Source organism: Hippoglossus hippoglossus, chromosome 24 (genome assembly GCF_009819705.1).
Source record: "Hippoglossus hippoglossus isolate fHipHip1 chromosome 24, fHipHip1.pri, whole genome shotgun sequence".
In the NCBI taxonomy this organism is placed as follows: Eukaryota; Metazoa; Chordata; class Actinopteri; order Pleuronectiformes; family Pleuronectidae; genus Hippoglossus; species Hippoglossus hippoglossus.
Genome location: NC_047174.1, coordinates 7559225 through 7584826, shown reverse-complemented (window position 1 = coordinate 7584826; position 25602 = coordinate 7559225). Strand labels below are relative to the sequence as shown.

Sequence of the window (25602 nt, the reverse complement as noted above, 5' to 3'; positions counted from 1 at the left end):
GTGGCAGGGATACATAATGTGAGAGGTTACAGTGAGGGGGGTGGGGGGGGGTATTTACAGGAACCTTTGACATTTGGAAATTAGTTCATCATTTTACATATAAACGGATTTCGACACACATGTGGAATAAAAATTAAATCCTCTTTAAACGACAGAACAGGAAAAACTAAAATCATGCTCTATTAGCCAGTGGTGAGTATCTGACAAATACATCAATACTGGGCGATTGAGCAAAACCCAGACCTCCATTTAATAACAGAATGTTTCCATTTCTATTTTTCCACTCTTTCTTTTCCCCTCTCTTCATAGAGGCCATTTGAACAAGGGATTACAACTGACACATTGGTTAACAATTGCTGTCTGTAGAAGAAAAGCCTTAATTGCAGTTAATAGCACGCACAATGCTACTGTGCATAAAATTGAAGTCAGATTCAGACTAAATCCCTGTGTCTGGGTTGGGTCTCATAAACAGTGGGTAGTGGGCGAAGGTCAAAGGCAAAGAAGGGGGGGGGGGTGGAAGAAGACAGGGAAAGGATGACAGCAGGGAAACAAGGTGCGCAGCTGTTTAAGCAAGTTGCTGTCGAGTTGCTGTCCAAAGGGAAGGAAAAAACAGGTCAATCACACACACACACACACACTCACACGGAGCCTACTACTGCAGCACACCTAAAAAACACACACACTTTAATGGACACAGACATATACACGTAAACACCCTTGAGTTTTAATGATGCGATGAGGGCATGAAAGGGTAACACAGTGGGGAGAGCGCGAGTGTGGAAGAAGCACTTTTTTCTGCTGTGACAGACAAAATATGGCATGTGCTATGAAGAGGGGGGGAGTGGCTGCATTTTCCTCCTCTATCTATTCCTTTTTTTCACCCGTCTCTCTTCTCTCTGCAGTGCATCATTCAGGACAGGTGCAAGGAGCACGCTGGCCAAGTCTATAACAGGCTGAACCGCCATGCGGATGAGGAAGGGCGCCGTTAGCAATCAGCAACCGAAGCCAATGAACCGCCACAGTCTCTCCAACAAGTTAACCTCACTCAGGTTCTCTGCCAAAAGACGTTAGTCACAGTGCTTCATCACACCGGTCTGTGCAATCTCACAAAAATTACAATGAGCAACATACATGCATGTTAAGTAGATCAATTTTGCTGCCGTAGTTCATACTTGTGTATGCATGTGCTGAATGTGTGTTGTTGTTGTTGCTGTTATATGCAGTTGTCCTTTTGAAAAAAAGCACTCCGCAGTGTGTTCACAAACAAGGACTAAAGGAACACAGGCTCACTTGTGGCTTCCAAAGCAGGCAATTACAGCTCAGTAAAGGTATGCACCATATCAGCATGAAAAAAAACTAAACATTAACCCAATGTCTCTTCTCTCTACATCACATTTAGCCGCGCAAATAATTAAAGCGGAGCAGGAAACAAACTGAAATAAACAGAGTGAACAAGCAGAGATGAAGGGAAGGTGGTTACATGTCGCTTAGCAACTGGTGGCTCTGGTGGCTCTGGTGGCTCTGGTGCTCTCTGTAACCTTTCACCTTTGTCTGGCTGACACATGTCACAAATATGTGTGAGATGGAGACACACACACACACTCGCACACACACACGCACACATACACACTTCAGAGGACATCACATTGACTTACATTGACATCCTGGAGACTTACACTAACCTTAACCTATAGTTACCAATTGCCTTCCCTAACCTTAGCCCTAATCTAAACCTAAAACTAACCTAAAACTAACCTTAAAACATATACCCACCTTAAAATGTCATGATTTACATTATGGGGACTTTTTGTCCCATTGAGGAAGACAAGTCCCCATAATGCCACAGTGTAAACAGATGTTGGTCCCCGTAACATGAGCAATACCTGGACCACACACACACACACACACACACACACACACACACACACACACACACACACACACACACACACACACACACACACACACACACAATAGTAATGATGCTATAATCTGATAATACTATAAATCAACTCATCAACTTTCCAATAAATCATGCAATTATGCAAATCAGCTGTTTTGCACCAAATTCTTACAAGTGTTAAAAAAAACTTTCAGAACTACTTTTATCAGCGACAGCTAATTGCAGAATATGAAAACAATTACCATCATGTCATCCTGATATAAACTGGCTGAAAGTCAATAAAAGACATAATCAAGTTATCGCCCAGCGTCGGCCAATAAATCTCAAATCAAATTTCAAATCCACATAATAAAAAACACACACACACACACACACACACACACACACACACTGTTCAGTTAAGCAGAAAGATTCCTCTCACCTGTTGTGCTGTTTGATAACCGCCGTGACTCGGTCCGATTGGGTTCCCAGGTCTCTGGAGTATCGCACCAGGTCGTTCAGTTGGACTTTCAACTTCTCCGCCATCGGCTCTGCGCTCTGCAAACCCTCCAGTGTATCCTGAACGACACACACAGACGACACCAGCTGGCTCAGTGTACATGTACTGTATGTGCGTGTGTGCGTGTGTGTGTGTGTGTGTGTGTTTGTGTGTGTCAAGAGGAGACAAACACCCGACGGATGTGAATGACACCCTCCAATCAGAGCACTCACATTCCTATTCACACCCTGGCTCGGTTCTTCTCGCTCTTCTCACATTCACACACAAACACAGGCTCGGGCACATACTCACAGGGCTGCTTGTACAAAAGCATTTCTGTTCTTCGCCGAGTGTGGCAGGGGGGAGCTGTGGATAACGTTCTCCCGCTCTTCTCAGCTTGCCTCACATTCTGCACGCACGCTGTCATGAAATCCTGTCCCATGAAATATGTACAGGCTCTCTCTCTCTCTCTCCCTCCCTCTCTCTCTCACTGACTCTCTCACTCGCTCTCTATCTCTCAGACGTATGGCCAATAAACAACCCTCCCGCCCTCCCCATTCTCATGCACTCGTTGCTCTGCACTCCCTCTCCTCCTTTCCTCCCTCCTCCTATCACTCCACTACTTTCTCTTCCCTCCTATCGCCCCCTTCTCTCCCCTCCCTCCTCCCTCAGCTTCGACTTATTCCCTCTCAGATGTTTTTTTTTCTCTCCTCCTTCTCACTCTCACACGCTCTGTCCCCGTGGAATTCAGCTGTCAGCCCCCGCAGATGCAGGACCGGTTCAAACACACACAAATGGGTGCGTAACGAAAACAAGGCTGGACACAGGAAACAGGCAGAAGGAGGAGAGAGAAGTGGAGAAGGGGGGGGGTGGAAGACTCCTCCTCTGCTCCTCTGACAGGGCCAAATTGAGGGAAACCAAACGGAGGCATGGCCGAAGAAGCCTGGGGAGGAGTGTGAGGCTGACACGGCCTTGACAATACAGAGAAATTGTCGCACTGTAAACATCCTTTGGATGTTAGAGACAGAGCAGCAGGGGGTGGGGGGGGCTGAGGAGCAGGGGCATCTAAGAAACAAACCCTGACACTGAGAGAGACATTGCTGCACACTCCAGACAAGAGAAAATGACAGAGAGGAATAAGGGAATGTTTGGGGAGGGCGAGATAATGAAAAATAATGGCAAAAAAAACAAAAGGAGGAGGGGCAGAGGGGACAGAAGGGGAAGAGAGAATGAGCAGAAACTGATGGGATTGTAGCTGTCACTCCTTCGTCATCCCAGTAAAGCTGATTTGCAAACTAATCTGTTTTTAGGATTTACAAATAGAATGGATAATTACGGAGAGAGAGAAAGCAAAGCTGAATGCAGAGGATGTATGTCCGCACAATGTGTGTGTGTGTACGCATGTGTGTGTCTGTGGGTACTTTCAATTATACAACGTTAATCACCTTCTCTAAAACTAACACAGTACTGCACAGTGGCCCCCTGTCAGCTGTTACACATCACAATTCGCCAATCCACACTAACACACACACACACACAAGATTTTTAATATTAATTATTTTCTACATTGCCTATTGTGGGCAGATGAGCAGTGAATTATTTAGACATTCTCCTGCCATTTATTTAAATCCCATGCTACTGTACCTTCGCCAGCTGCCATCCATCCACTGCTTCCTCGCCGTTGCTCCGCCCCTCAGCTTTAATCAGCTCCTGGCCCCACCCCCTCAGCCGTCCGTCAAACTCTTTCAACTCATCCTCCAGCCGAGCGGTCAGGCGGTCGTATTCCTCCTCCGAAGCCGCAGCAGCTGCCAGGGCCCCTTCCAGGCCGTCCCTGGCCCTCAGGGCGGCCCCCTCCCACTGCTCCAGAGCCTGGGACAGCGCCCCCAGCTGACGGTCCATGGCCTCGCAGCCTCCCGCTGCAGTGTGCTCCGCTGTGGTCGCCGCACTCCGACGCACTCGGCTGAGGCGCTCTCGGCCCTCCAGTAACCGACACTCCACACGCTCCTGATGAGAGATAGGGAGGGAAGAGAGGAGACAAAGTTGCTACGGAAACTGTGGCTACGGAAACTGCAACCCCTGGATGTGATGTTGATGCTATTTAAAGCTGCCTATAATCTTTCTTGCATACTGTACGTCCCCCTGCTCCATCACTTTCTACCTGTAACTCTTTGATTCTGTCTTCACACCATTGGTTCACACTTCCTGTATTTTCATTTGCTATCTCAGTATTCTCTCTCTATTACTAATTTCATCCTCCGTCTCCATCTTTCCACGCCTCCATCTCTCGTTCTGTGTGGAAAGCTAGCACTTGGAAGGTAGAGGGTGTGAATAGCAAACACTTGAGAGTGATGTGTTAGCAGCGAGCTGATTGAGGGATTAGAAAGAGAGAATCAGATCTCTCCATGTGGGTGGAAGGATATGAACATTAACCTTGAGAACATAAATGGAAAATTAAAATCGTGCAGGTAGCCTGTGTACACAGTTATGTTTCCTCCTTCACCGAAATGGCTCAACAAACACACATTTATAATGGGATAATTAGGGCCCATGTGTGAAATTCAAATGCAAATCAATATCTCTTCACGTGTTTTGTCTCCTCCGTAATTAGAGAATTATTGAGCAGGGAAAAGCTCAGGTATTAATTTCCCTGCGCCTTTTTTAAAACTTGTTCTTTTACGCCAGCAGATCGGCAGTAAAAACGTGCCAGGAGGGATTGAGATATTTGGCTGCGATATGGAAACAAACTGAGAACCAATTCCAATTCCCTCCATAGTTTGCTCTCCTTCATAGCAGGAACCAGTTAAGATTGGATAGGTTCAGATAATTCAGCCGTCAGTTACCTTAGCAACAGATGATACATATAATCGGTTGAAACGCTGTAAATTCACATCACACATCCCCGAGGCATGCTTATAACACGCATCCATTACGTGTTCATTTAAAGGAACAGGCATTATTGTTACACTTGTCATACATAACATACACTGTGCCATCTTTCAACAACACTGGGTTGAATTATTATTCTGATGTTCTCTGGTTTGAGCAATACTAACAGATATGAGAGGTAATCATTTTCTATGTTAATATGTAATGAGTGCCTACGATGATTTTAATACATCATCGTGTAAAATGGTCAACGAACAACCTGTATAAACATGGAGCGCTGGTGATGGTTTATGTTTGCAGGTGTCACTCCAGCTTACCCTCACTTCGGACAGTTTCTTTTTGATAGAGGAAGAGTCTCCTGATGTATCAGACCAATGCTGCAGCTCCTCTCCTGCAGTCATCAGCCAGTCGGTGAGCTCCCTCACGGCCTCCAGGTATTCTTGGTGTTCCAACACTACGGCCTGCGCGAGATGCACTCTCTCCTACACGACCAACACAAACTATTTAGATCATTCTTGGGAAACATAATGCTACCAAAATGTTTCAGTGAGCAAAAATAGGTAAAATATGTATTTTCTATCAATACCACACGATAAATTAACATCTTCCGTACCTCCACCAAAGCCGTGAGGTCGTCAAACTGCGCCTGCGGCTGTGTTCGAGCACCATGGTTAAAGCTGGCGTCACCAGTCTTCTTGAAAAGTTCTCTGGCTTTCTCCTCCAGGCTGGTAAGTGCTGCCTGGTGGTCTTCCAGGTCGGCCAGCAGGGCTCTGAGTCGCTCGAGCTGAGAGGCCTTCTCTCTGGGCCCAGGTTGCGGATTGAGCGGGCCGCCCACCTCCCGCTCTACAGCCTCCATCCAGCAGCGCAGCTGGGCAGCACTGTCCAGGTATCCTCCCCACTGTGTCACGGTCCACTCCAGTCGACTGAAGGGGAGACAATAGATCCATGCGTCAGACTTACAGGCACACAAGAGTTTACAGTTTGAATTAACAGAAAATGTACAGATGCACAAGTAATCTGGTTGTTTTAAAGATCATTCTCCAGACAAGACATACTTTGTGCCTTTATACTCTCCCTTGTAATCAAGAACAGAAGTCTGTTTAAATTTTAGACCTATGCTATGGCTGAGGAACAAATAATCAGTAATACTGGCTGATAACATTTATCCCCTTTTATCAGGGGGTTCAAACACACATGGACGCAGATACACACCCATAATTTCCCCTTGCCATCTGTTACCCCCACATGTACAAATAACGCCAATATCCACACACTCACACACTCACACACACACACACATGCACCTCCATTTCACCTGCTACCCCTCGCCTCCTGTTATCCTTCTCTATTTAAAATATAAACACACCCCATGTGTGACCCAATGTTTGCTATCTGCTATTTAGTCCCTAATGAGATCAATTTTTTTTCTTGGAGTGGCCATGATTGCTCAATTACACACACAAACATTCTCCCACACACACACACACACACACACACACACACACACACACACACACACACACACACACACACACACACACACACCAATCAATCAGAGTTCCAAAATGAGACAAATACTTCTCATTATGTATTTAACCTAATGGTAATTGATGGTATTGAGACATCAATCTATCATGATAAAAATAACCATCAGGTTCCCCAGAGAGGATTTATTTGGCACGGACCTAAATGGCCAGTAATGTTCAGGAGTAAATTATTTAGCAAAAAAACATTTGAAAAAATGGCTGAATAACAATGTGTTTACAGCAGCATATACTGTTCTGCACATTCGTTTACCTGTGGCAACTCATGGCGGTCACAAGCAGCGTGGCCCAGGCATCCTCCACTTCCTGAAGCTGAGAGCGGACCACTTCCTGTCCGGCTGCCCCATAGCTGCGCAGGGCCAGCTCACACTTGCCCATCGCCATATTCAGCTTGACTTCCCCCTCACCCTTCAATAGCAGGATGTCCTGTGCGAACAGAACGGGGTCACACACTGTATTCGACTTTGGACCAGATTTAGACATCAGAAGTTTGGAGGAGAAAACTTTCTCATGTAAACAGCCCCCTCTTGTGTTCAACTAAAATAGAAGTGTGGAACAAAAACTCTAATAGAGCAAAATGGTGAAAAGCAGAGTAAGAAATTCTAATCCAATACACTTTAACAAAAAAGTGTAATTCACTAAATAACTCTGCTAGTTGCCCTTTGCATGTATGTTGAAAGACACATCACTATTCCAGCAACAGGTGCTTGCTCACAGGACATGAGGAGAGGAGAGATGGGGAAACCTTGTCCTAGTGGAGAAGGCAGGATACTTATCAAGCAGGTACCAGTGTCATATTTATGTATCTGGAAACTTTAAATTACTGTTTCAAAGATATACAGGATCCATTTCATCTGTGTAACACTTCATGGGACTTGTAGGTATGTAGTCTACCAGCCAACCCCCCTCTCACCTGCACGGTCTCCAGCCTCTGCTCCAACTGCTCTTTGGTCCCCATCGTGCTGTCGACTGTACCCAGTCTCTCCTGGATCTCCTCCAGCCAGGCCCAAACTCCCTGGAGTGTCTCTCCAAAGGCCTGACTCTCCTGGCAGCCTCGCAGCTTCTCCCTGGCTGTCTTTAGCAGAGCTTGGAGCTCCATCTGGAGCTGGCCTGTCACTCTGACCTCTCCTCCTGACCCACGGCCTGCTTCAGACAGAGACTGGGCCTCCTGGCAGACACGCTCAATGGAGACCCTTGCAAGAGAGTAAAGATATGTTATTGTTCAGAATAGTTCACAGCTGATGCTCTAGTATGTATAACATGCCACCCACACCCACATATACATGTACATGCACATACCTTCTTGCTAGAAGCTCCTTATGGAGGTTTTCCATCCTCTCCAGCTCTTCAGTGGTGTCAGGGGCTCCGTGCTGGCTCTCTTCCCCAAAAACAGGCTCTCTCTTGAGGCTGAGCCCCATCTGCTTCAGCCAGTCTCTTATACCCTCCACACAATTATCAAAGCTGTGAGGGATGGGAAGGCAAAAAAAGTAAATTCACATTTTCCTGAAATTCCTTTACACAAATATATGACGTGACAAGAGTGACAACTCACTTTTTCAGAAGATCAATAGTCTCCTCCAAGTCTCGTTGGCTCTGAGAACAGCTGCTCAGGTAGCTCCTCCACTCCCTCTTGCAGGAGGAGAGATGCTCTTGGACCTGTGCCGCTCCAGCTTTGGGCAGGTGGAGTTGCAGCCTCTCGGCCTCCTCACAAACCTGAGAGAGACGCTCCTCGTGTTCTGCAGTCTGCTCGACTGACACCTGTGCATGCAAGAAAATCACATGAAAGATCTAGATTTAACAGAATCTTCATGCAGGTAACATATGCTTCTTCTCAATGATAATACAGGAAAGTATGAGAAAAGAATATACATCATCGTTGAATATTTAAAATTATCAAATTATGACTTGCATTAATCTGTTAATTTAATTAATCAATGTAAAAGTAACTTATTGAAATCTTACAGACCTAAATGTACCTTTGATTAATCATAGCTGCCTAGCAACTGCACCACCAGTAAGAGAAGGAATCTCATGTACCTTGATCCTTTGTAACTTGGATCCAAGGACGGTAACATCTCCTGATTGGTTTGAACATTCTTTCAGCTCCAACTTTAGATCTGCCAGCCAGGAGTGGAAGCCCTGGACGAGCTCTGCTTTCGAGGGAGAGAAGGAACCAGTGAAACGACGGGAAAATATGATGGTAAGTTGAGGGAAAAATCGGTGCGTGTTCAAATGAAAGCAGACAAGATTTCAAACTGAAGGAACCAGAAGTAGGAGAGAGAGAAGAGGAGTTGTTTTCAGACAGATGGGAAGTGTGGGCGTGTCCGTGTTGTGCAGCGCCTGGTTGCCTTGGCAACAGGCCCGAAATGACTCCCTCGAGAGCGGATGTGTCGAGAGCGACATTACTCTCTGAGGCACAGGTGTGTGTCTGAGCAATGAGAGCGCACCGGTGTACCAGGCAGTGTGTGTCTATGCAGTGTGGGTCGTACTGGGCGGATTGAGTGTGCTCTGGGGAAAGATGGAGGATAATCAACACTAAATCTGTTGCACCACTAACACGAATAAATGACAGTGCACCATGTAGTGGTGTTTCATTGGGTGATTATGAGATTTTAAGTGTTATTAAATTCCTAATCTCTCCTTATCAGGGAGTAATTTATAGTGGCTAGCTTCAGGAACAGGACACATTATCCAGACAAATTCAGTATCAAACAATTAAGGTACAAAACATTAAAGCTACCTGAGAACAAATGGAAACAATACACTTAGCCAACAAGCCTGTATTTACACCTAACCAGCATGAAAAACACTTTACTAAATGCGACCACCCCTGTATCTTACTGTTGAAGTGAAGCTGTAGCTCGTCTTGCAGGTTGCCCCTGGTCTTGGCACAGCGCTGAGCCACAGCCTCCGTTCGCTTGGCAATGGAGGTGAGGTCCGAGGAGAGGACGGACAGCTCCTGGGAGGGATGCGACCTGCACAGGGCAGTCAGGGCATCTCTAGCCGAGTCCATGTCTGCCCTCTGCCGCTGCACAGTGCTCTGCAGGTCCTGTAAATATAGAGCAGTGACAAAGTGTTTCTTAGAAGTATTTAAAGACTACAGAGTAGGTGCTCGGAATTAGATTTTGGAAGTGGTGTTGTTAAAATTAAACTTTATTGCTTTTGTGTTTAAAAAGGTTCTGTACAAAAGAAGTTGCTTTGAATCATCATTTAAATAGTGTATTGCCATGTTAATGTATCCTTATGTAGTGAATGATTGGTGTTAGTATAAAGCAATAGACTGTGTAGTTTTTTGTGGTGTATTACATATCTATAAATACTACATTTAGTTCTTGAATTACTGTGTTCTCGTGCCACAATGAAGTAAAGGACAGTATTTTTTACCTTGACTGTACCAATGTCTTCAGGGGAGGTAGCTTCAGTGAGGTCAGATAAGGAGCCCTCAACCGCCTCCAGCCGCTCGGCCATCTGGGACATGAGGTCCTCAAGTCGCTGCTTTTGGAAAGTGAAGTAGGTCAGAGTGTGTTTGGCCTGGTTGTATGCCTCCTGAGCATGGGCCATCTTCTTCCGCAGGTCTGACTCCAGGACCTGGTTCAAGAAAGACATTAAGCAGCATTATACAAGCAAAGCAGATACAGACAATATGAAAGAAGGCAAGAGAATGGTGTGTTTTGTGGAATTGTGCGTCCTTTTGTGCAAGTTTATACACTGTTTGTATACAATGTATATACAAGTTTATCTCTAATGTTGTTCCTGTGACTAGAAAACACCCAAAACAACCAATAACAAAAATTTTAGTTTCAAGAGATTTTCTTCAGTAATATTATCTTTGCCTCATGCAACAACAATTTTAAAGGTGAATCAGAGTTAGGGAAACGTTACCTTGTAAAATATTCAACCAGACAACAAAACGCAGCTGTAGACACTAAAACATCATTGCATTACATCAGATCCTTGGTGAAATATTATCCCTGGCCTAAAGAACAAGATAAAAAAAAAGTTTTGCCATAAGAAATCTCTCTCCTGCACCGTATCCACCTGAATTTGTAACGGGGTTTCCTGCAGTTTGGCTCGCTCCTTCAGCTCTGTCACTCTTTCCTGCAGGGCATCAAGCTTCTGCTCCCTCTTCTCAACCTCAGCCTGTGGAACAAGGTCCAAGACACACAGATTACATCACAACCTCCAGTCTAAACATTACAAAATCATCATCGATCCTATAATCTTTCGTGCAGACTGTCCAGCTCTCTCTGACCTGAAAGGTGTTGAGCTGGGCCTCCGTCTCCTCCTTGTCACTGAGATTTGCGACGCTGTCTGCGAGCTCAGCGACGGAGGTGGACATCCACTGGCTGATGTCCTGCTCCATGGCCTTGAGGTCATCCCACAGGGCCACGCAGTAGCCGAGTCTCTCAGCGTTGGTTTGTATTCTCTCTGAGACCTGAATGAACAGAGACCAGCAGTCTGATTGAGCACAGGACAGAATACATATCGAGTCATCGACGACGTGGGATCTCTCTCCCTCTTTGTGGTGAGCTTTCTCTGTGCCTCTCTGTAACAAGGGACGGTCGGCTTTACCGGGAGACGCAAGGAAAACAGGGCTTAATTGGTTTGACAGATGCGGGGATGAGAAGTGAAAGTGAGGGAGAGAGAGACAGAAGCAGATAACGTGTCTGGGCCTGTTTACGCTTCTGTCTCATCTGTGACAGCTGAGCCGCTAACTAAATCCCACAAGAGGAGAAAATTGAAAAAAAAGAAGAAGGGAAAACCGACAGAAATAAATATCATTAAAACAGGAAGTGTTTGGCAGAGCTGTCCTGTAGATGTCATAATTTAGCTGTTTTTTTTTAATTCAGAAAAACAAAAGCCCAGATCTCTTCATACGCTTCCTAGTTGTTTTCATACTTAGGCTCCGGAATTGGGCAAAATAATATTGACAGTTTTTGAAAAATTCACAGAGTATCACACATGTACAAGATGAGGACGATTCATTAACGTCACTGAATTCCACAGTGTCTGACCCAATAGCTCTGGGATATGAATGCATCCAACATTTGTCGAGATAAAAAACAGATGAGTGATTTCTTCAGTCAAGGCCGAGTTATTAAAATAGCTGCATGGTACAAACGCTGCTCACCTCCAACCACTGGTCTCGTAACGTCTCCATGTCTCTCTGGATGCAGCACGGGTCAGAGGTGGGGACCTTCTCCAGCTCTCTCTGCAGGTCTTCAGCTGAACTGATGAGCTGGTCCATGTCCTCCTGCTTCTCTCTCAGCTCAGCTTGGACTGTCTCATGCTAGAGGGACAACAAAGATGAGGGCAGAGGGAATGACAACAGATCACCACTAGAGGGAGAGTTGCTGCACTGACTAGAAAGGAGAATGTGACTTCATGTTGAAATTAAGCTCTGAGAGATTGATAAGACGGGATAAAGCACCCTGATAATGCAGAATTACACAGTGCAGTGATTAAAGAAAATAAATACCTGTTGCCCTGCTAATAATATCCAACACTGCTAATTTGAATTCAAGAATTAACAGTTTTTAGCTAAGTAAACCATATAAAACCCATTCAAATATCAAAAAAAGACAGTACAGTAATTTGAACTGCGTTTAGTTTAATAACCATGGCACATTACTATGTTTGAAATAATAAATGGCAGCTACACATTCTGTTTAGCTGCTTCTGTACATCTAACGAGAAAAAAAATTAATCATTTTCGAACGTTTTTCAAAAAACTAAAGGATTCTGACCCGTGTGAAAGTCCATTTGGCCTCCTGAGCGCTGTGGTTGTGGTCGGGCAGATTGTGAGCGACACTCTGAGCGTTCTCCACCACAGTGCTGAGGATGGACTTCAGCTGGTGGAACTGACGGAGAAGATCCACCACAACTCCACTCTGCTCCTGACTGCATGAGAACAAAAACATCCACGTTAGTCGTTAAAACACCAAAGACTTTGCAACAGCTGTTAATCTGTTCTGTTTCCATGTTCAAAATTAAGAAAGATTTACGAAATGCGCAAATTTTACATATAAATGAACGTCCGCTCGAGTCCTCGCCATATGACTTCACACAATGCTGGTTGAGCTTAACGATGTCAGTAACATTTCTCTGTATTTTGCAGTATTCTGCAGTTCTAACTCTGTGGTGACTTTCACATGATGCCGACTGGTAGCCGGTTCTTCAGAGCTGAAGAGGGGAGCAACTGTAGCCACGGAAACAGAGTAGGCTACAGCAACTAGACTAAAAACCTAGAAAGCACCAGAGAAAAGGTTTCTGATGTTCCAGTTAAAAAGAGAAACTTGGCGTTCAGAGGAGGGATTACAAAAGAAAGAGCGATTGATGGCGAGGACAAAAATGAATCATCAATTCTGTGGCTTTTCCTCGTGGAGAGTACAGAAACAAGATACAGCACTGAGGCTCGTGATGAATGTCTGTCCTTGGACAAGTTGGTGTTTGAAAAATATTTCGGAGGCTATGTAGCTGTTACATTTCCTCTACATAAATAATAACCTGTGGAAATGTCTCTATGTTCGACAGTGTGTAATAACTCTGACTGCCAGAGGGGGGGGGGGGCACAAAACTTCAGCACTGTTAAACTCCCTGCTTCTCTGCACTCTCTCCAACTGGATCAAATCCATATACGGCAAAGGATTTTAAACGAGATGAAAAAATCTGCGTTGTCTACTGTTTTTACCCGTTGGTGATCAGAGTCCAGACGTTCTCCCAGGCCGTCTTCACCAGGGCTACCTCCCTGAGAGCCTCCCCAGCCAGCTCAGTGTCTCTCTGGGCCAGCTGGCTTCCCTTCTCCTCTAACCACTGCTGAGAGTGCTGCAGGGACTGGAGCTCGTCCTCCAGCTGGACGAAGAAACGCAGCCTGAGAGAAGCAGATGCAGGAGAAAACAATGAGGATCACTTACCTGGTTCCAAACCTTATATATCTCATTTTTCAGGAGATCAGATTTAAAAGGATTTGTCCATCTACAGTTTGGCTTCATTTACACACAGTGTGTTCCTGGGGAGTTCAAATCTTTGAATTAAATCAGTCAAATGTAGCTTTTAATCCAAATTATAGAGGTGAAGTTTTTCAACTGATCGTGATATTGGTTACAGAGGTCTTACAATATATGACTACTTATCTTCCTACCTGTTTTGAAAGGCCTGCACAGAGCTATCTCTGGGCCCCTCCTGCCTCACTTCATCCTCCAGTTTCTTCAGATTCTTCATCACCTCTTCCCTCCGCTCCCTGAAGGAGCTCCACAGGGCACCTAAAGCGTCTGCTTCACTCTGTCTCCACCCCACACCCCTCTGCACTTCCTCCAGAGCCATTGTGAGGGCCACAGCCTGTCCCCTGCAGGACGTCCTTCCCTGAGGACGGCTTGTGTCTCCGGATCCCCCCCACTCTGCCCCACTCAGGTGCAGGTGTGCCTTGCTCAGCTGCCCGTCTAACCTGACAGCCTCAGCCTCGAGCCGGGCCACGTCTTTTGCCACTTCCCCTATTCCGTGATGCAGCTCTTCGGCCTTGGAGCGGTCCCAGCTGCCCCTGCCCTCCACGGCCTCATGGAGGCGGTGCACAACCTCCGCCGCCGTGCCATGCTTCTCGAGGAAAGTCTTTAGCTCAGTCAGGCACTCTTTACGGAGGAGCAGGAGACGCTGGGATTCTTTGAGGGGCTGTAAGCTGTCCTCCTTCCAGCCCTGGAGCTGCTGTTGGGCTCCTGGGGTGGAGGAGCGAAGCAGGGATGACTCTCTTTGATGGAGTGTCTCTCTCAGCGATGCATACGCCTGTAGTTGCACCTCCTGCTCCTGCAACACGACAGTTTAATTGGACAAATTTGTAAGAGCTTTGATGGCGATCAATATAAACGTGCGTACTGCAACTGTCCCTGTGTACATAGTCTGTGAAGGACGTCACTGTGAACAGCTAATTATCGATTTCTCACCTTCAGCGTTTTAATTGCAGCCTCGAGATCAGCGATATCAACCTGTGAAGAGCTTCTCAACACAGACAGGAAGTGTTCACTCCTTTGGTTCAGAGTCAGCAACGCCTGATCGAACAACTCGAGCTGTGACAACTGCGACTCCAGCAACTCAAACCTAAAGGAGAAGCGGAGAATTTAAAGGAAGAATATGACAGTAATCCACAGAATCCATTCATGCTGATGTATACCGATGTAAATAATCTGTGTGATGAAATATAAAAGCAGAATTGCCTGTGTGATAGGCTGTCTTTCACCGAGGTGGATCTCTCCTGTAGCCGTGCGAGAACATCACTGATCTCCTGGACACGAGCTTCAGGGGCCGTGGGATACAGACACAGTCCAAGATTCACGAGACCCTGGAGAAGAACCTCATAGGACTGTGTCTCTGCCTGCATTTCCTTGACCGGGAAAAAGATATAGCAACATTTTTCAACTATCATCGGTGAGGAAAAACAGAACTCAAAAGGGCTGATAAATTCGGGAAACAGATTTACATGAGACAAAAATCAAATAAGAGTTCCTGACGGATTTACCTGTACATTTTGTAGTTCATTCCTGATCTTGACTTTGTCTGCGGAGAGCAGGTCGGTGTCAGGACAACAAACAGACTCACACCTGTCCAGCCAGCTTTTCATGGACGAGTTCTCCTTCTCAAATCTGTAGACAAAAAGGTGACGTGTATTTAAATCAAAGAAAGTGTATGCAGCACCGTACTCAGAATGAAGTGCATAAATATGGAATGCAATAATAGATTGATATCATTGACAGATACCAGTAACCTACATACGCCCACACAACACACACAGTAACACTGTCTGTAAGTAGTTTTTTTTTATCTGACCATGGCTCAGTATCAGTGACAGGGTCATAATGGGACAAACATATCTCAGCAGAGCACCCAGTGCTCTGAGTAATCCCTCATGCACCCACCTGCAGCGGAGGAGATGAGGTCGACTACAGAGACTCACAGAACCACACGTACACAAACAGACACACACAAACTACAGCAGAAGTTAAGGAACAGAAAAATAAATCAGAATTTTTGGCTGGCTGAATAAATACTAAAAGACAGTTTCCACAGTGACTGGATTATTTTTTCCTCCTGAATAATACAATGAATAACAAACAATTAAGGCAGTAAAAGTCTATTGTGTGAACAAAGACAATCATAACAAAAGCGTATTATTAGAGGAGAAATGCAATGGCTGACAGCGGGGAGGGACAAACTGAGGCTGCTCGTCTACATTGCGCACAGATCAGGGAATGATTCAGGGAATACGAGGACATTGGAGTCGGCGGAAAGAGCACATGAAAAATAACAGGAAATATGTCAATGTTTATATGATCAGAAGAAAATACGAGTGTGAGCCTGGACCAAAGCCGACTGGGAAAGCAGTCAGCAAAACTATGAGTACATTACAGGAAATAAACTCCTGCTGTCAGCTGAATGTTTTTAAATGTTCCTTAGAAAGTATCTCTTTAATCTTCTTGTAATGAATAAACAGAGATATTTTTGGACAGAAACACAAAAACGGACGCTGCTGTGACTTTCTTATTCTGTTCTGTTCTCTCAAAAGCTGGAAATTATGATTAAAGCCTGTCTTTTCAATTTGGCAAAACATTCAGCATGTAGCCAAGTAAGGAATATTGAGCTCACTCTACAAAACACACAGACGTGGGCACATATTACCTTTGCCACAGTGCTAGAAGGCTCTCTAGGAAAGCTTGCTTTTCCTCAGCCTTTTCCAGAAACTGTCCTCGTTGCTTCTGGAGGTTAGCCACCTCTTCCTCCAGCTGGCTTCCCTCTCCGAGCCTCTTCATGGCCGAACACAGAGCCATCAGCCTGGGCTTCAGCTGCTCAATGGCCTGGCAGACCTCCTGGAGGAAACAGAGACGTGTTTGTCTTCATCTCAGCAGAGGATGTTGGCAATAATTTTAACAATTTTATTTGTTCTCTTAAATGAAGTTCCTTCCTGACAGGCTGTCTCTGTGTTTTGTCTCACCGTGTGATTCTGGAGGATTTTGTAGGTCTCGGATGACGATGAACAGTACGTCATCGGATGGTCAAGCTTCTCTTCGATATCGCTCATCGTTTTCTTGACCTGACAATGAAACAAAAACTGTAGTTACTCAAAGATAAATACACCAGCACTGCGAAATCTTTACTTCAATTTCTATTCAAAGATGGATGAAGGCCCAAACCTATGGCTTAAAATCACCTAAGTAACATTGTTATAGCATTACATGTTTCAAAATACCTGTTCCAGGTTATCGTTGTATCTCTGCCTGTAGGAGGCGTTCTGGTTGAGCTGTCCTCCCAGCTGCTCCACTCTCCCCTTCAGCTCTTCCCAGTAGCGCCTCATCTGGGTGAGTCGTGCCCGGACACATCCAGCCTCTCCAGGGGTCACAAAGCGCGACAGGGCTTCACAGTCGGCCTCCATGTGGGCCAGGGCTGCCCTCCTCTCCTCTAAACCCCTCCCCACCTCCTGGAGGGATGAAGAAACTTGTTAATGGGCGAACGTTTGGAAATAATACAATAAACAAGATGTAACAGGAGACTCTTTATTACCCTGTTGACAATCCTCAATAAATAATTTATGTGGCACAGTGAGACGCCTGTTTGTCAGGTTCATGGAGGTCTCGGAAATTTAAAGTGCAAAAGCTGGGTAGAGAATAAAACTGACTGCTCTGTTTCTGGAGGCAAGCGTTTTCAAACTCTCGACGAATCAAATGGCCGCCTCGGGATTTTGCAAAGTCCCGTTAGCCCAAATTTTCTTGACCCGATTTTCTCCAGATCTCCGTGAGATTGACAGGCCCAAAGTCTGGATGGGCACGATTAGACTTTCTTCAATATGATCAATTTACTTTTTATATCCAAGTCTTTTTCTGCAACACTGACCCAATTTCCCCTTAGGGTTAGATTAAAAAATGTAATCTTATTTCATCTTAATCTTAATAACCCTGTAGGCCACACTGATACTGTACGCTACAGACACGAGGCCAAACAGCAATTTGAACTCATGATGCATATGTGTTTGTAAATATCACGGGATTATTGAAGTGTGCAGTCAGTATTAGAGCAAAGACTTGACTTGCCTCTGACGGACTGATGGGGAATTAGAAAAACAAGTCACAGAATAAAATGCTTTACTTAAAGGAGAAACGTGGCATACCTCCACTGCACTGATGTTTTTATCTAAAGGATCCAAGGAGGATGTGGTACTGATGACCTCGAGCTCCTTCTCCTTCTCATTGATCCAGGAGGAAAGAGTCTCTGATTGGCTGCTGAAGCGTTCCCACCACACACACATCATCTCCAGCTGGACAACACTGGAATAAACAAGATTCGTCAAAGACATTGCATGCATGTCTAGGTCATTAAGAAAAGAACGACTGGTAAGAAGTGACTTACCAGGCTCTTTTCATAGGCCCATTAAAATGTTATGGATTATCATGAAGTATATGACAAATCTACAATTTTGCTGAAATAATTCAAACCCTGTTTACAAGTGATAAAAACATGACTTTCTTATTGTGAAAGTGCCTCTTCACTTGACTATATTGTCATCAGGTCTAAAATATGACTTTAGTTTGAGAAAGTTACAGAAGGCCCTCAATTCAAACCAAGTCGATCGGGGACAGATAAGACAGTTCAGCTTACTTCTTGTTGAGGTGGTCTTGAACTTGTGCAACTGCTTCTCTGGTGGACTGGGCCTGCTGTAGAAGAGTCTGGTTCTTTGGACCAAGCTCAATATCTGCTGCCTTCTCTGAGAGGAGATCTGCTCTCACGCAACATTCCTCCACCGGCGTGAAGAGCTCCTACACACAGAAAAGGAGCCGATATCTTGTATGAGCAAATGCACAGTATATAGGTATACAGTATATGTGTGAAAGCAAAAACAATCTGACACACACACACCTTATTGCGTTCCAGTTCAGTTCTCAGGCTGTCCAAGCTGTTGAAAATAAGTTCCCTGTGCAGCTCATTGCTGGTATTGCTGATAAACCTGCCAATAATTTCTCTCTCTGCTTCGAAATGCTGCCAGGAGCTGAGGGTGGCCTTGAGGTGAGGAGAGAAACCAGAATATTATACTTTAATGCTTTGAATGTTAGTTACAGTGGAAAGAATGACATTTAGAAAAACAAAACAACAATCATCAAGCCCTCTTTGTGTAATTATTAAAACAATGGGGTATCTCAAATTAAATGTCTGCTTACTGACATCGTAAAAGCTTGAAAAACAGTCACAAACGAACTTAACACCCCACAAAACGATTGATATTCAGTTACGGCTCGATGTGGACGGATCAATGATCACGTCGGGGGTTGTGTGGATGATCAATGACACTTGAACATTGCACAATGATGTGGGAAAATCAAGTCTACCTGCAGGTTGTGCTCCTTTGCCCCCGCTTTGCGGTCGACCTCTCCGAAGGCTCCCTCCAGTTCCCGTAGAGAGGGAGTGAGTGCCTCCCCTTTCTGCAGCTGGCGGCAGTGGGACACCAGGAGTTCCGCCTCTGTCCTGTTAGCCTGCAGGCGCCTCAGCTGTTGCTATAAAACACACACAGACAGGAACACATGTCACATGGCATCATCTATTCCCAATATCTGGATCAGTCATCATTCAAACCAACAATAAGGTGAACTTAAATTGTTTGCTTTCATTTTTAATTAGATACTTCACTATAAAATGCCTCATGAGGAAAAATAAACATGTCAATATGTAAATAAATGATATTTTAATACAGAATTTAATTAATTGCCATCTATAACGTCTCCCCCACCCTCCTACACACACCTGGTGAATATGGTAAAGTTGTTTTGCCTCCTCCAGATCCTCAGCATCCAGGATCCTGCTGGTCTGCTCCTCCGCCTCCCTCCGTGCTCTCAGAACCTCCTCCAGAGCACCGCGCACCTCCTCCCTCAGCTCCTCGTACTCAAACATGGCAGATCCCCCCTCATCCCACTGTGACTGAAGGAGGCAGGGGATCAGACAGAGGGATTTCAATTGGAAAACACAGGCGCAGACACATTTATTAGACTCAGGATACCTGACGGAGTGAAGAAAAGAGCGCCCGCAGGTCAGTGGAGAGTTTAGCCAGGGCTGTTCTTTGTCTCTGTACCTCCAGGTCCGAGCTAACCTCAGACAGCCCAGCGAGGAGGCTTTTCAGCCACAATAAGCTCTCCTCTCGGGCATTTACTGCTTCCTGCAAAGCCTAAAAACAACACAAGCACAAAAAAACTGAATGCAGATTGCAACTTGATCTGAGCTGTACTGAATCATAACCTAATCTCAGCGCCTACAGCAGTAAACTCAGCTTGCTGGCTCACCTGAACAGCCACATCCACTTCCTCCTGATTGCTGGAATCCCTCGCCATCTCTCTCAAGAGCCTCACCTGCCTCCTCTGAGATGAGAGCCAATCAGACAGTTCACAGAACCTGGAAAAGGGAGAGATTACTTTGAACCCCCTTCAGTGATTAATAAGACCTGCGCTGTGTTGCAGATGCTGTCAGGAGATTCTGCTCTTTACCTCTCGTTCCACTCTTTCCATTTGTCCGGGTGCTGCTCCAGTTTCAGGTGGGTGTTTTTAATTTGCTCCGTAACCTTTTCGACAGCCTGTCTGGCGGAGTCTAGTGTTCGATAAGCCAGGTCGTTGTCAGGCAACTTATGACACAGATCCTCCATGTTCCTAATCCTCTTCTCGCACAGAGTCAGAGGTTTGCGTTCCCTGAAGAAAGTCTGGAGATAAGAGCGTAGGAAATGTTGAACCTCGAGAGGCTCCAGAATCGCCACGACAGAGACGTTAAGTGATTATTATCTTTCTCTCACTCTTGGTTTAATCTGTTCTAAGTTTTTCCCGGGACTCACTCTGTGTTCCCTGATCACTCGCTCGCTGGTGCAGGTGCCAGACAGGGCTCGCACTTCTCTGTCCAGCTCTGCTCTGCAGTCCTGGAGGTTCACGGCCAGTCGACTTTGCTCCACCTCCACCTTCAGGCGCAGCAGGTGAGATGGCACTTCGCCCTGGATGTCCTGTGAACAAGACAGAGAAGACACAATGGAGACGTGGAAGATAAGGCATGTTGTGTAATGTACTGTACATACTGTATCATTCCAGAAACCGTCAGAGGGAAACTGCGAGTAAACACTAAGAGCTGGCATTTTAATCTAACTAGTTTAGGTTAATTGGAACCAGAGAGGAGGAAACTCAAAGCAAAGGGTCATCCTGGTTAAGTTAATGAAGCAACAGCTATGAGCCTCAGGAGACCTGCAGTAATTAGTGAGAGTGTTAAGGCATGGCGACCCCTGACCTTCCAGTGTTTGTGCAGCCGGCGGACAGTTTCTTGCAGCCCCTGCTGTTCCTCCTGTGGTAGGATGTCAGTCAGCTCGTCACACGCCTTCAGGAACACGCTCAGCATGCGCTGATCCAGTTGTCCGAAAAAATCCTGCATTTACAAAAGCAAATTTTGAGTTTACATAAATAATCCATGGTAGTTTCCTTCTGTTTTAAGTTCAACCTTCTACTGCTCCGCTAAAATACAAATTTAGGTAGTAGTAATCCTATCCCCCGTGTACCTTCTCTGTTTATAGAGGTTGCATGTTAGCTTACAGTATGTCTCTTCAGTAGTTCCTCAGCATCTCCAGTCTCCCTCAAGCAGCCCTGAGCTCTCTTCAGCACTTTCTCCAGCTCTTGTTGGGATTCCTCAAACCTTCTCCTCAGGCAGTTGTTGGCCTCTTCCTGCCTTCTCCAGTCCCCGACCTCCTTCAACAAAGCCTAAGAGGAGCGGCAGGATGAAGTAGTGACAGCAACGGGTTCCTTGGGTATTATTGTGTAATTGGTGTATTTGTGTTACATGAAGCAATAGAATAATAAGTCACATGAGGTGCTCTGTGCAGTGTTGCCTCCTGGAGGGGTTTGGATTTTCTTGTAATCTCATTAATATTATCCCCATTGTGTGTACAGTAATCACAGTGTGGTATTCTGATCTGTGTAGTTCTACACGTGTGTTTGATGCTCACCTGTGCTGAGCTCTGTATTTCTGCCACTCTCTTCTGCAGCAGCGACAGGTCGAAGTTTCGGAGCATCTTACTGTTGGAGAGCGTCCTGTGCAAGGTGTGGTGATTCCTCTCGATCACAGATTGACACCTTTTACAGTTTTGCTGCTGGTTCAATAAATCCTGAAGAAATGTATGAAACAACGCAGAAAGAAATATGCATTGATAATAGTCTGTTTATATCTTTCAACACTCTTAATAAATATCAGCTGTAAAGGCAAAGATGAATATTTATGATGATCAGGAAAGATTCGAGCAGAGCCGGAAAGCAGAGTTATTTTTCTATCGTTCCTTTTGATTATAGAATTCAACACGTGAGACTGACCTGCCACTTTTGTTTGTGCTGGGCCTGCGCCTGTGAGTCCAGGTCTCTTGCAGCAGCAGTGATGCGACTGGCTCGCTCCAGGGCTTGGTAGAAAGCAGTGATGTGTTTCTCCATCTCCTCCAACAGTGGCAGAAGGACATGACACTCCCTCACCAGGGCGGGGCATCGCTCTCTAACCTGGAGAGAAAGAACACAAGCGACTGAGCAGTGACTTAAAAGGTTTTATTAGGATATTTAATAGGTCTTATGAAAGAAGTGTGTTGAGATGGATGTCATACCACTGTCCTCAAGTTTTAGCCTTTAATGGTGCGTACCTTACTCAGCTGACTTTTGGCTGTTGTCATAGTGGCCATGGCCCTGGCAGCCTCATCCTGTGGTGCATCCTTGGCGAGGAGCTGAGCACTGCGGGCTGCCAACTTGTATTGTGTCTCCATGGCAACAACCTTTTGCTTGGTATTCTGAGATGAGACGTGGAACCAAGGGGTCAGCTTACAAATTGTTAAATTTAATACCCGTTCATCCAAACTGCTTTTGGCAGTAAAAACTCAAAAAAAGGTATTTTGCAGCTCTGACTACTGTGTTGACTCAAAAGTAAAACAATTGGAAATGGGTTCCTTTTTGCCATCTCTGCAATATGCTGCTCAGGGTAAATCCAACCTTTTACCCAATGTTAGCGGGAAATGGCTCCAGCCCCCTGTGACCCTCTGAGGATAAGTGGAATAGATGTTTCTGCATAATGTGTACATGTGCAAAAATTGTTCCTAAATGTCAAGACATGCTGTGACGTCCAATTTAATCTCAGACCACTGCTTCATTACAGTACAAATGTTAATTAACTACTTATCTAACTCACTGTCAGGGATATGTGGATCTGGGCAGCTGTCCCTGGTAATAAGTGTATATTGTGCTGTACTTGCACTGTTGTCCAATTCCATTCTAAAAAATGTCTGCAGTTTGTTACACTCACCTCCACGTCCTGTAGGAAGCCTCTGACGTTGAGGAAAGACACTTGAACGGGAGCATTGAGTTTGACCTCTGCTGAGTCCAGCAGCACTTTCAGGGCCAGCGCAGCCTTCAGGTGGTCTTTCCTCCACTTCTCCAACTCATCTTCTCTCGCATACTGCAGCCAAAGAAAGATTAGACAGAGAGTCTATCAATGCCAAGCCACAACCAAAAGAAACCATTTTGGTCCTGTGCTTTTTAAATCTAATACCATTTGACCTAATTCTGTGTTTTGTACGATATACAGTATCTTATTAGTTGTTGTGTTTTTTTTTGTTTGTTACCTGCTTGACTTTGAGGAAGAGGTCTCTCCACCGTCCATTCAACAAAAGCAGCTGCTGCTTGAGATCAAGTGACACAGTCTCATCGCACGTCTCAATGAGGAAATTCCCGGAGTCATTCATGGTTGAATGCTGATCCATCCAGTGGCTGAGATTCCTGAAAAACTCCTGGAAGACAGGCAGACACAAAGAAATTAAGAGAGACAAAGAACAAAACAAAGCATGGTGTCAAAGAAAGAAACAAAGACAGCTCGTCAAAAAAAAAAAGGAAACAAAGAAAGCGATTCAAAGAAAGGACAATAAAAAACTGGGGTAATTAGCTGTCTAATCCTTGGTGGGGATGTGAATCTGAGGTAACCATGGTAATGCGACAACTGGAACATCCTTGGTGGCTTGTTGTAAGTCAAGGAGATCATTTGATACATGAGCGGAGACTGCTAATAGAATCCTACTTATGCAAACTAAATGCTTGAAACTGGGCTGACATGCATTTTATTTGCAATTTCCTCTGAGGCACTTGAGTCCATTAGATAGATGCTTGTATGATGGGACTCTTAAAGATAAATACTCTGAAGTATATGATTGGTTTTTTTTTTTTTAATATTAAGAGTCACTCTCTCACCCTTTTAGTGTTTTCCGGCTGGCTCAGGGCTTCCTCTGCGTCCTCCAGCCAGGCCTGTAAGGAGGCCACCGTGGAGCTGTACCTCTCCCAGTTGGACAGCACCTCCTCCAGCATGCTCCTCACGCTGCGCAGCTCCATGGACAGACTCCTCCACTGAGTCACCACCTCCCGCATGAACCTGCGCACCCCCATCTCGCCCTCCTCCACTGCAGGAGAGATACATCAACTTTAATGACAAAGACAGGGACAGCAGTAATAAAACAAAAACAGACCCACTGATAGAACCATTATTATCTCTGATTTACTTACTTCCTGCAGTTACTCCAGCTAAAATACTACTTATACACAGGTACGGGATATTGATCTTTACAGGATAATACTATATGAATGGAAAGAAAATACCACTCATATGAGGTCAACCCATGAGATCTTGTGACACAAACATTATAGCATTTACAAATACTTTAACATGATATGTGGGCGCTGTTTGGGAAAAGTAACCAACTTAAACTTTAAGGCCCAGGACAGATGGTGCACACACAGTATTCATAGAAACACCATGGAAACACCAGACAAATGGCCAATGGTTTGAGCCACATGTTTATGCACAAATCTATGACCCTGAAAACTCACTTCAAGCAGATGGATTATATTTGCTTGTGTGTTTCATTTCCTCAGAGTGAGCTCTCCAGTCTCAGAAGTCCTGTACCACAAACTACTGTCAGCCAGTGTGCAGCTGATAAATGAATCCACCAAACACAAATAACCATCTTCAATCAGAAGCAACAAGTGCAGTGGCCTTTGAAAAAAGTACATACGAATCTCCTCTTTCTTCCTGTCCGTCCATCCTTAGTATTACCTCAAACTGAGCCTTTAAAAACATCCAAATGTTCTCTTATGCAGCCACTCAGAGCCCATGGTGCTAACTACCAGCAGGGCTCGTCCCTGTGTGGCGGTGAGGGGGTGTTACATTTGCGGGATCGGCCAATCCAGCCTTCCGATGTGCTGATTTCTCGCCACATCTCACTTTCTCTGCTCTGCATACCCTACGGCGACACAACCCCGAAACCAAAAAAATCAAGCTCAGTTTGCGCCCAGAGACGCGAAGAAGTGGAGCAGCCCCCAACTAGCAAATGGGGTCGTATTCCCCACTGAGAGCTAAGAGTGGAGGAACCTCATTTAGCTGTAGCCTGCAGACTCCCCCCCCGCCTCTACCACCAGACTGTAAAACCAGACAGGAGCCTCACTGGTTACTGAGCTGTGGACAGTGGAAAACAAAGTTGAGATGCATCACAGAATTGTGAGATATTTATACACTGTGGAGGTATCCGATCAGTTTCAGATGAATAACAACATTCAAAGGACAGAATGCAGTTAGTGTTGGCTAACAGGCAATATATATCTAACCCTCTATACCATCATCCAGCATATACTGAGATATCCTGTGCATTTAATATTTCCTGATGTATTAGACCAGTGAGTGGAATGATCCCAATCGATGAGCAGGGCTGCTTTATTGCATTATTGGGACTT

General features: G+C 45.2%; 1 protein-coding gene across 6 annotated transcripts in view; it reads right to left on the bottom strand.

Moving 5' to 3' along the window:
• The window catches only part of syne1a (spectrin repeat containing, nuclear envelope 1a), a 109866-nt gene that overhangs the window by 65466 nt on the left and 18798 nt on the right, over positions 1–25602 (bottom strand). For 5 of the 6 annotated variants that reach the window (XM_034580192.1, XM_034580191.1, XM_034580186.1 and 2 more), the window contains 40 exons: positions 24070–24275; positions 23451–23615; positions 23132–23284; positions 22479–22622; positions 22165–22341; positions 21804–21962; positions 21394–21558; positions 21095–21229; positions 20655–20816; positions 20317–20525; positions 20116–20224; positions 19836–20000; positions 19583–19756; positions 19171–19335; positions 18704–18844; positions 18446–18603; positions 17958–18114; positions 17043–17270; positions 16788–16886; positions 16475–16662; positions 15318–15441; positions 15016–15182; positions 14746–14899; positions 13953–14608; positions 13503–13682; positions 12559–12712; positions 11943–12101; positions 11064–11246; positions 10850–10951; positions 10196–10399; positions 9653–9860; positions 8849–8961; positions 8364–8569; positions 8111–8272; positions 7725–8004; positions 7065–7237; positions 5881–6190; positions 5585–5749; positions 4026–4385; positions 2325–2461 (listed from right to left, as the gene is read on the bottom strand). In XM_034580192.1, coding sequence (XP_034436083.1) covers positions 2325–2461; positions 4026–4385; positions 5585–5749; positions 5881–6190; positions 7065–7237; positions 7725–8004; positions 8111–8272; positions 8364–8569; positions 8849–8961; positions 9653–9860; positions 10196–10399; positions 10850–10951; positions 11064–11246; positions 11943–12101; positions 12559–12712; positions 13503–13682; positions 13953–14608; positions 14746–14899; positions 15016–15182; positions 15318–15441; positions 16475–16662; positions 16788–16886; positions 17043–17270; positions 17958–18114; positions 18446–18603; positions 18704–18844; positions 19171–19335; positions 19583–19756; positions 19836–20000; positions 20116–20224; positions 20317–20525; positions 20655–20816; positions 21095–21229; positions 21394–21558; positions 21804–21962; positions 22165–22341; positions 22479–22622; positions 23132–23284; positions 23451–23615; positions 24070–24275 — 7456 coding nt within the window. The remainder of the gene's footprint in view (positions 1–2324; positions 2462–4025; positions 4386–5584; positions 5750–5880; positions 6191–7064; positions 7238–7724; positions 8005–8110; positions 8273–8363; positions 8570–8848; positions 8962–9652; positions 9861–10195; positions 10400–10849; positions 10952–11063; positions 11247–11942; positions 12102–12558; positions 12713–13502; positions 13683–13952; positions 14609–14745; positions 14900–15015; positions 15183–15317; positions 15442–16474; positions 16663–16787; positions 16887–17042; positions 17271–17957; positions 18115–18445; positions 18604–18703; positions 18845–19170; positions 19336–19582; positions 19757–19835; positions 20001–20115; positions 20225–20316; positions 20526–20654; positions 20817–21094; positions 21230–21393; positions 21559–21803; positions 21963–22164; positions 22342–22478; positions 22623–23131; positions 23285–23450; positions 23616–24069; positions 24276–25602) is intronic. The other variant, XM_034580188.1, reaches the window with a different exon arrangement.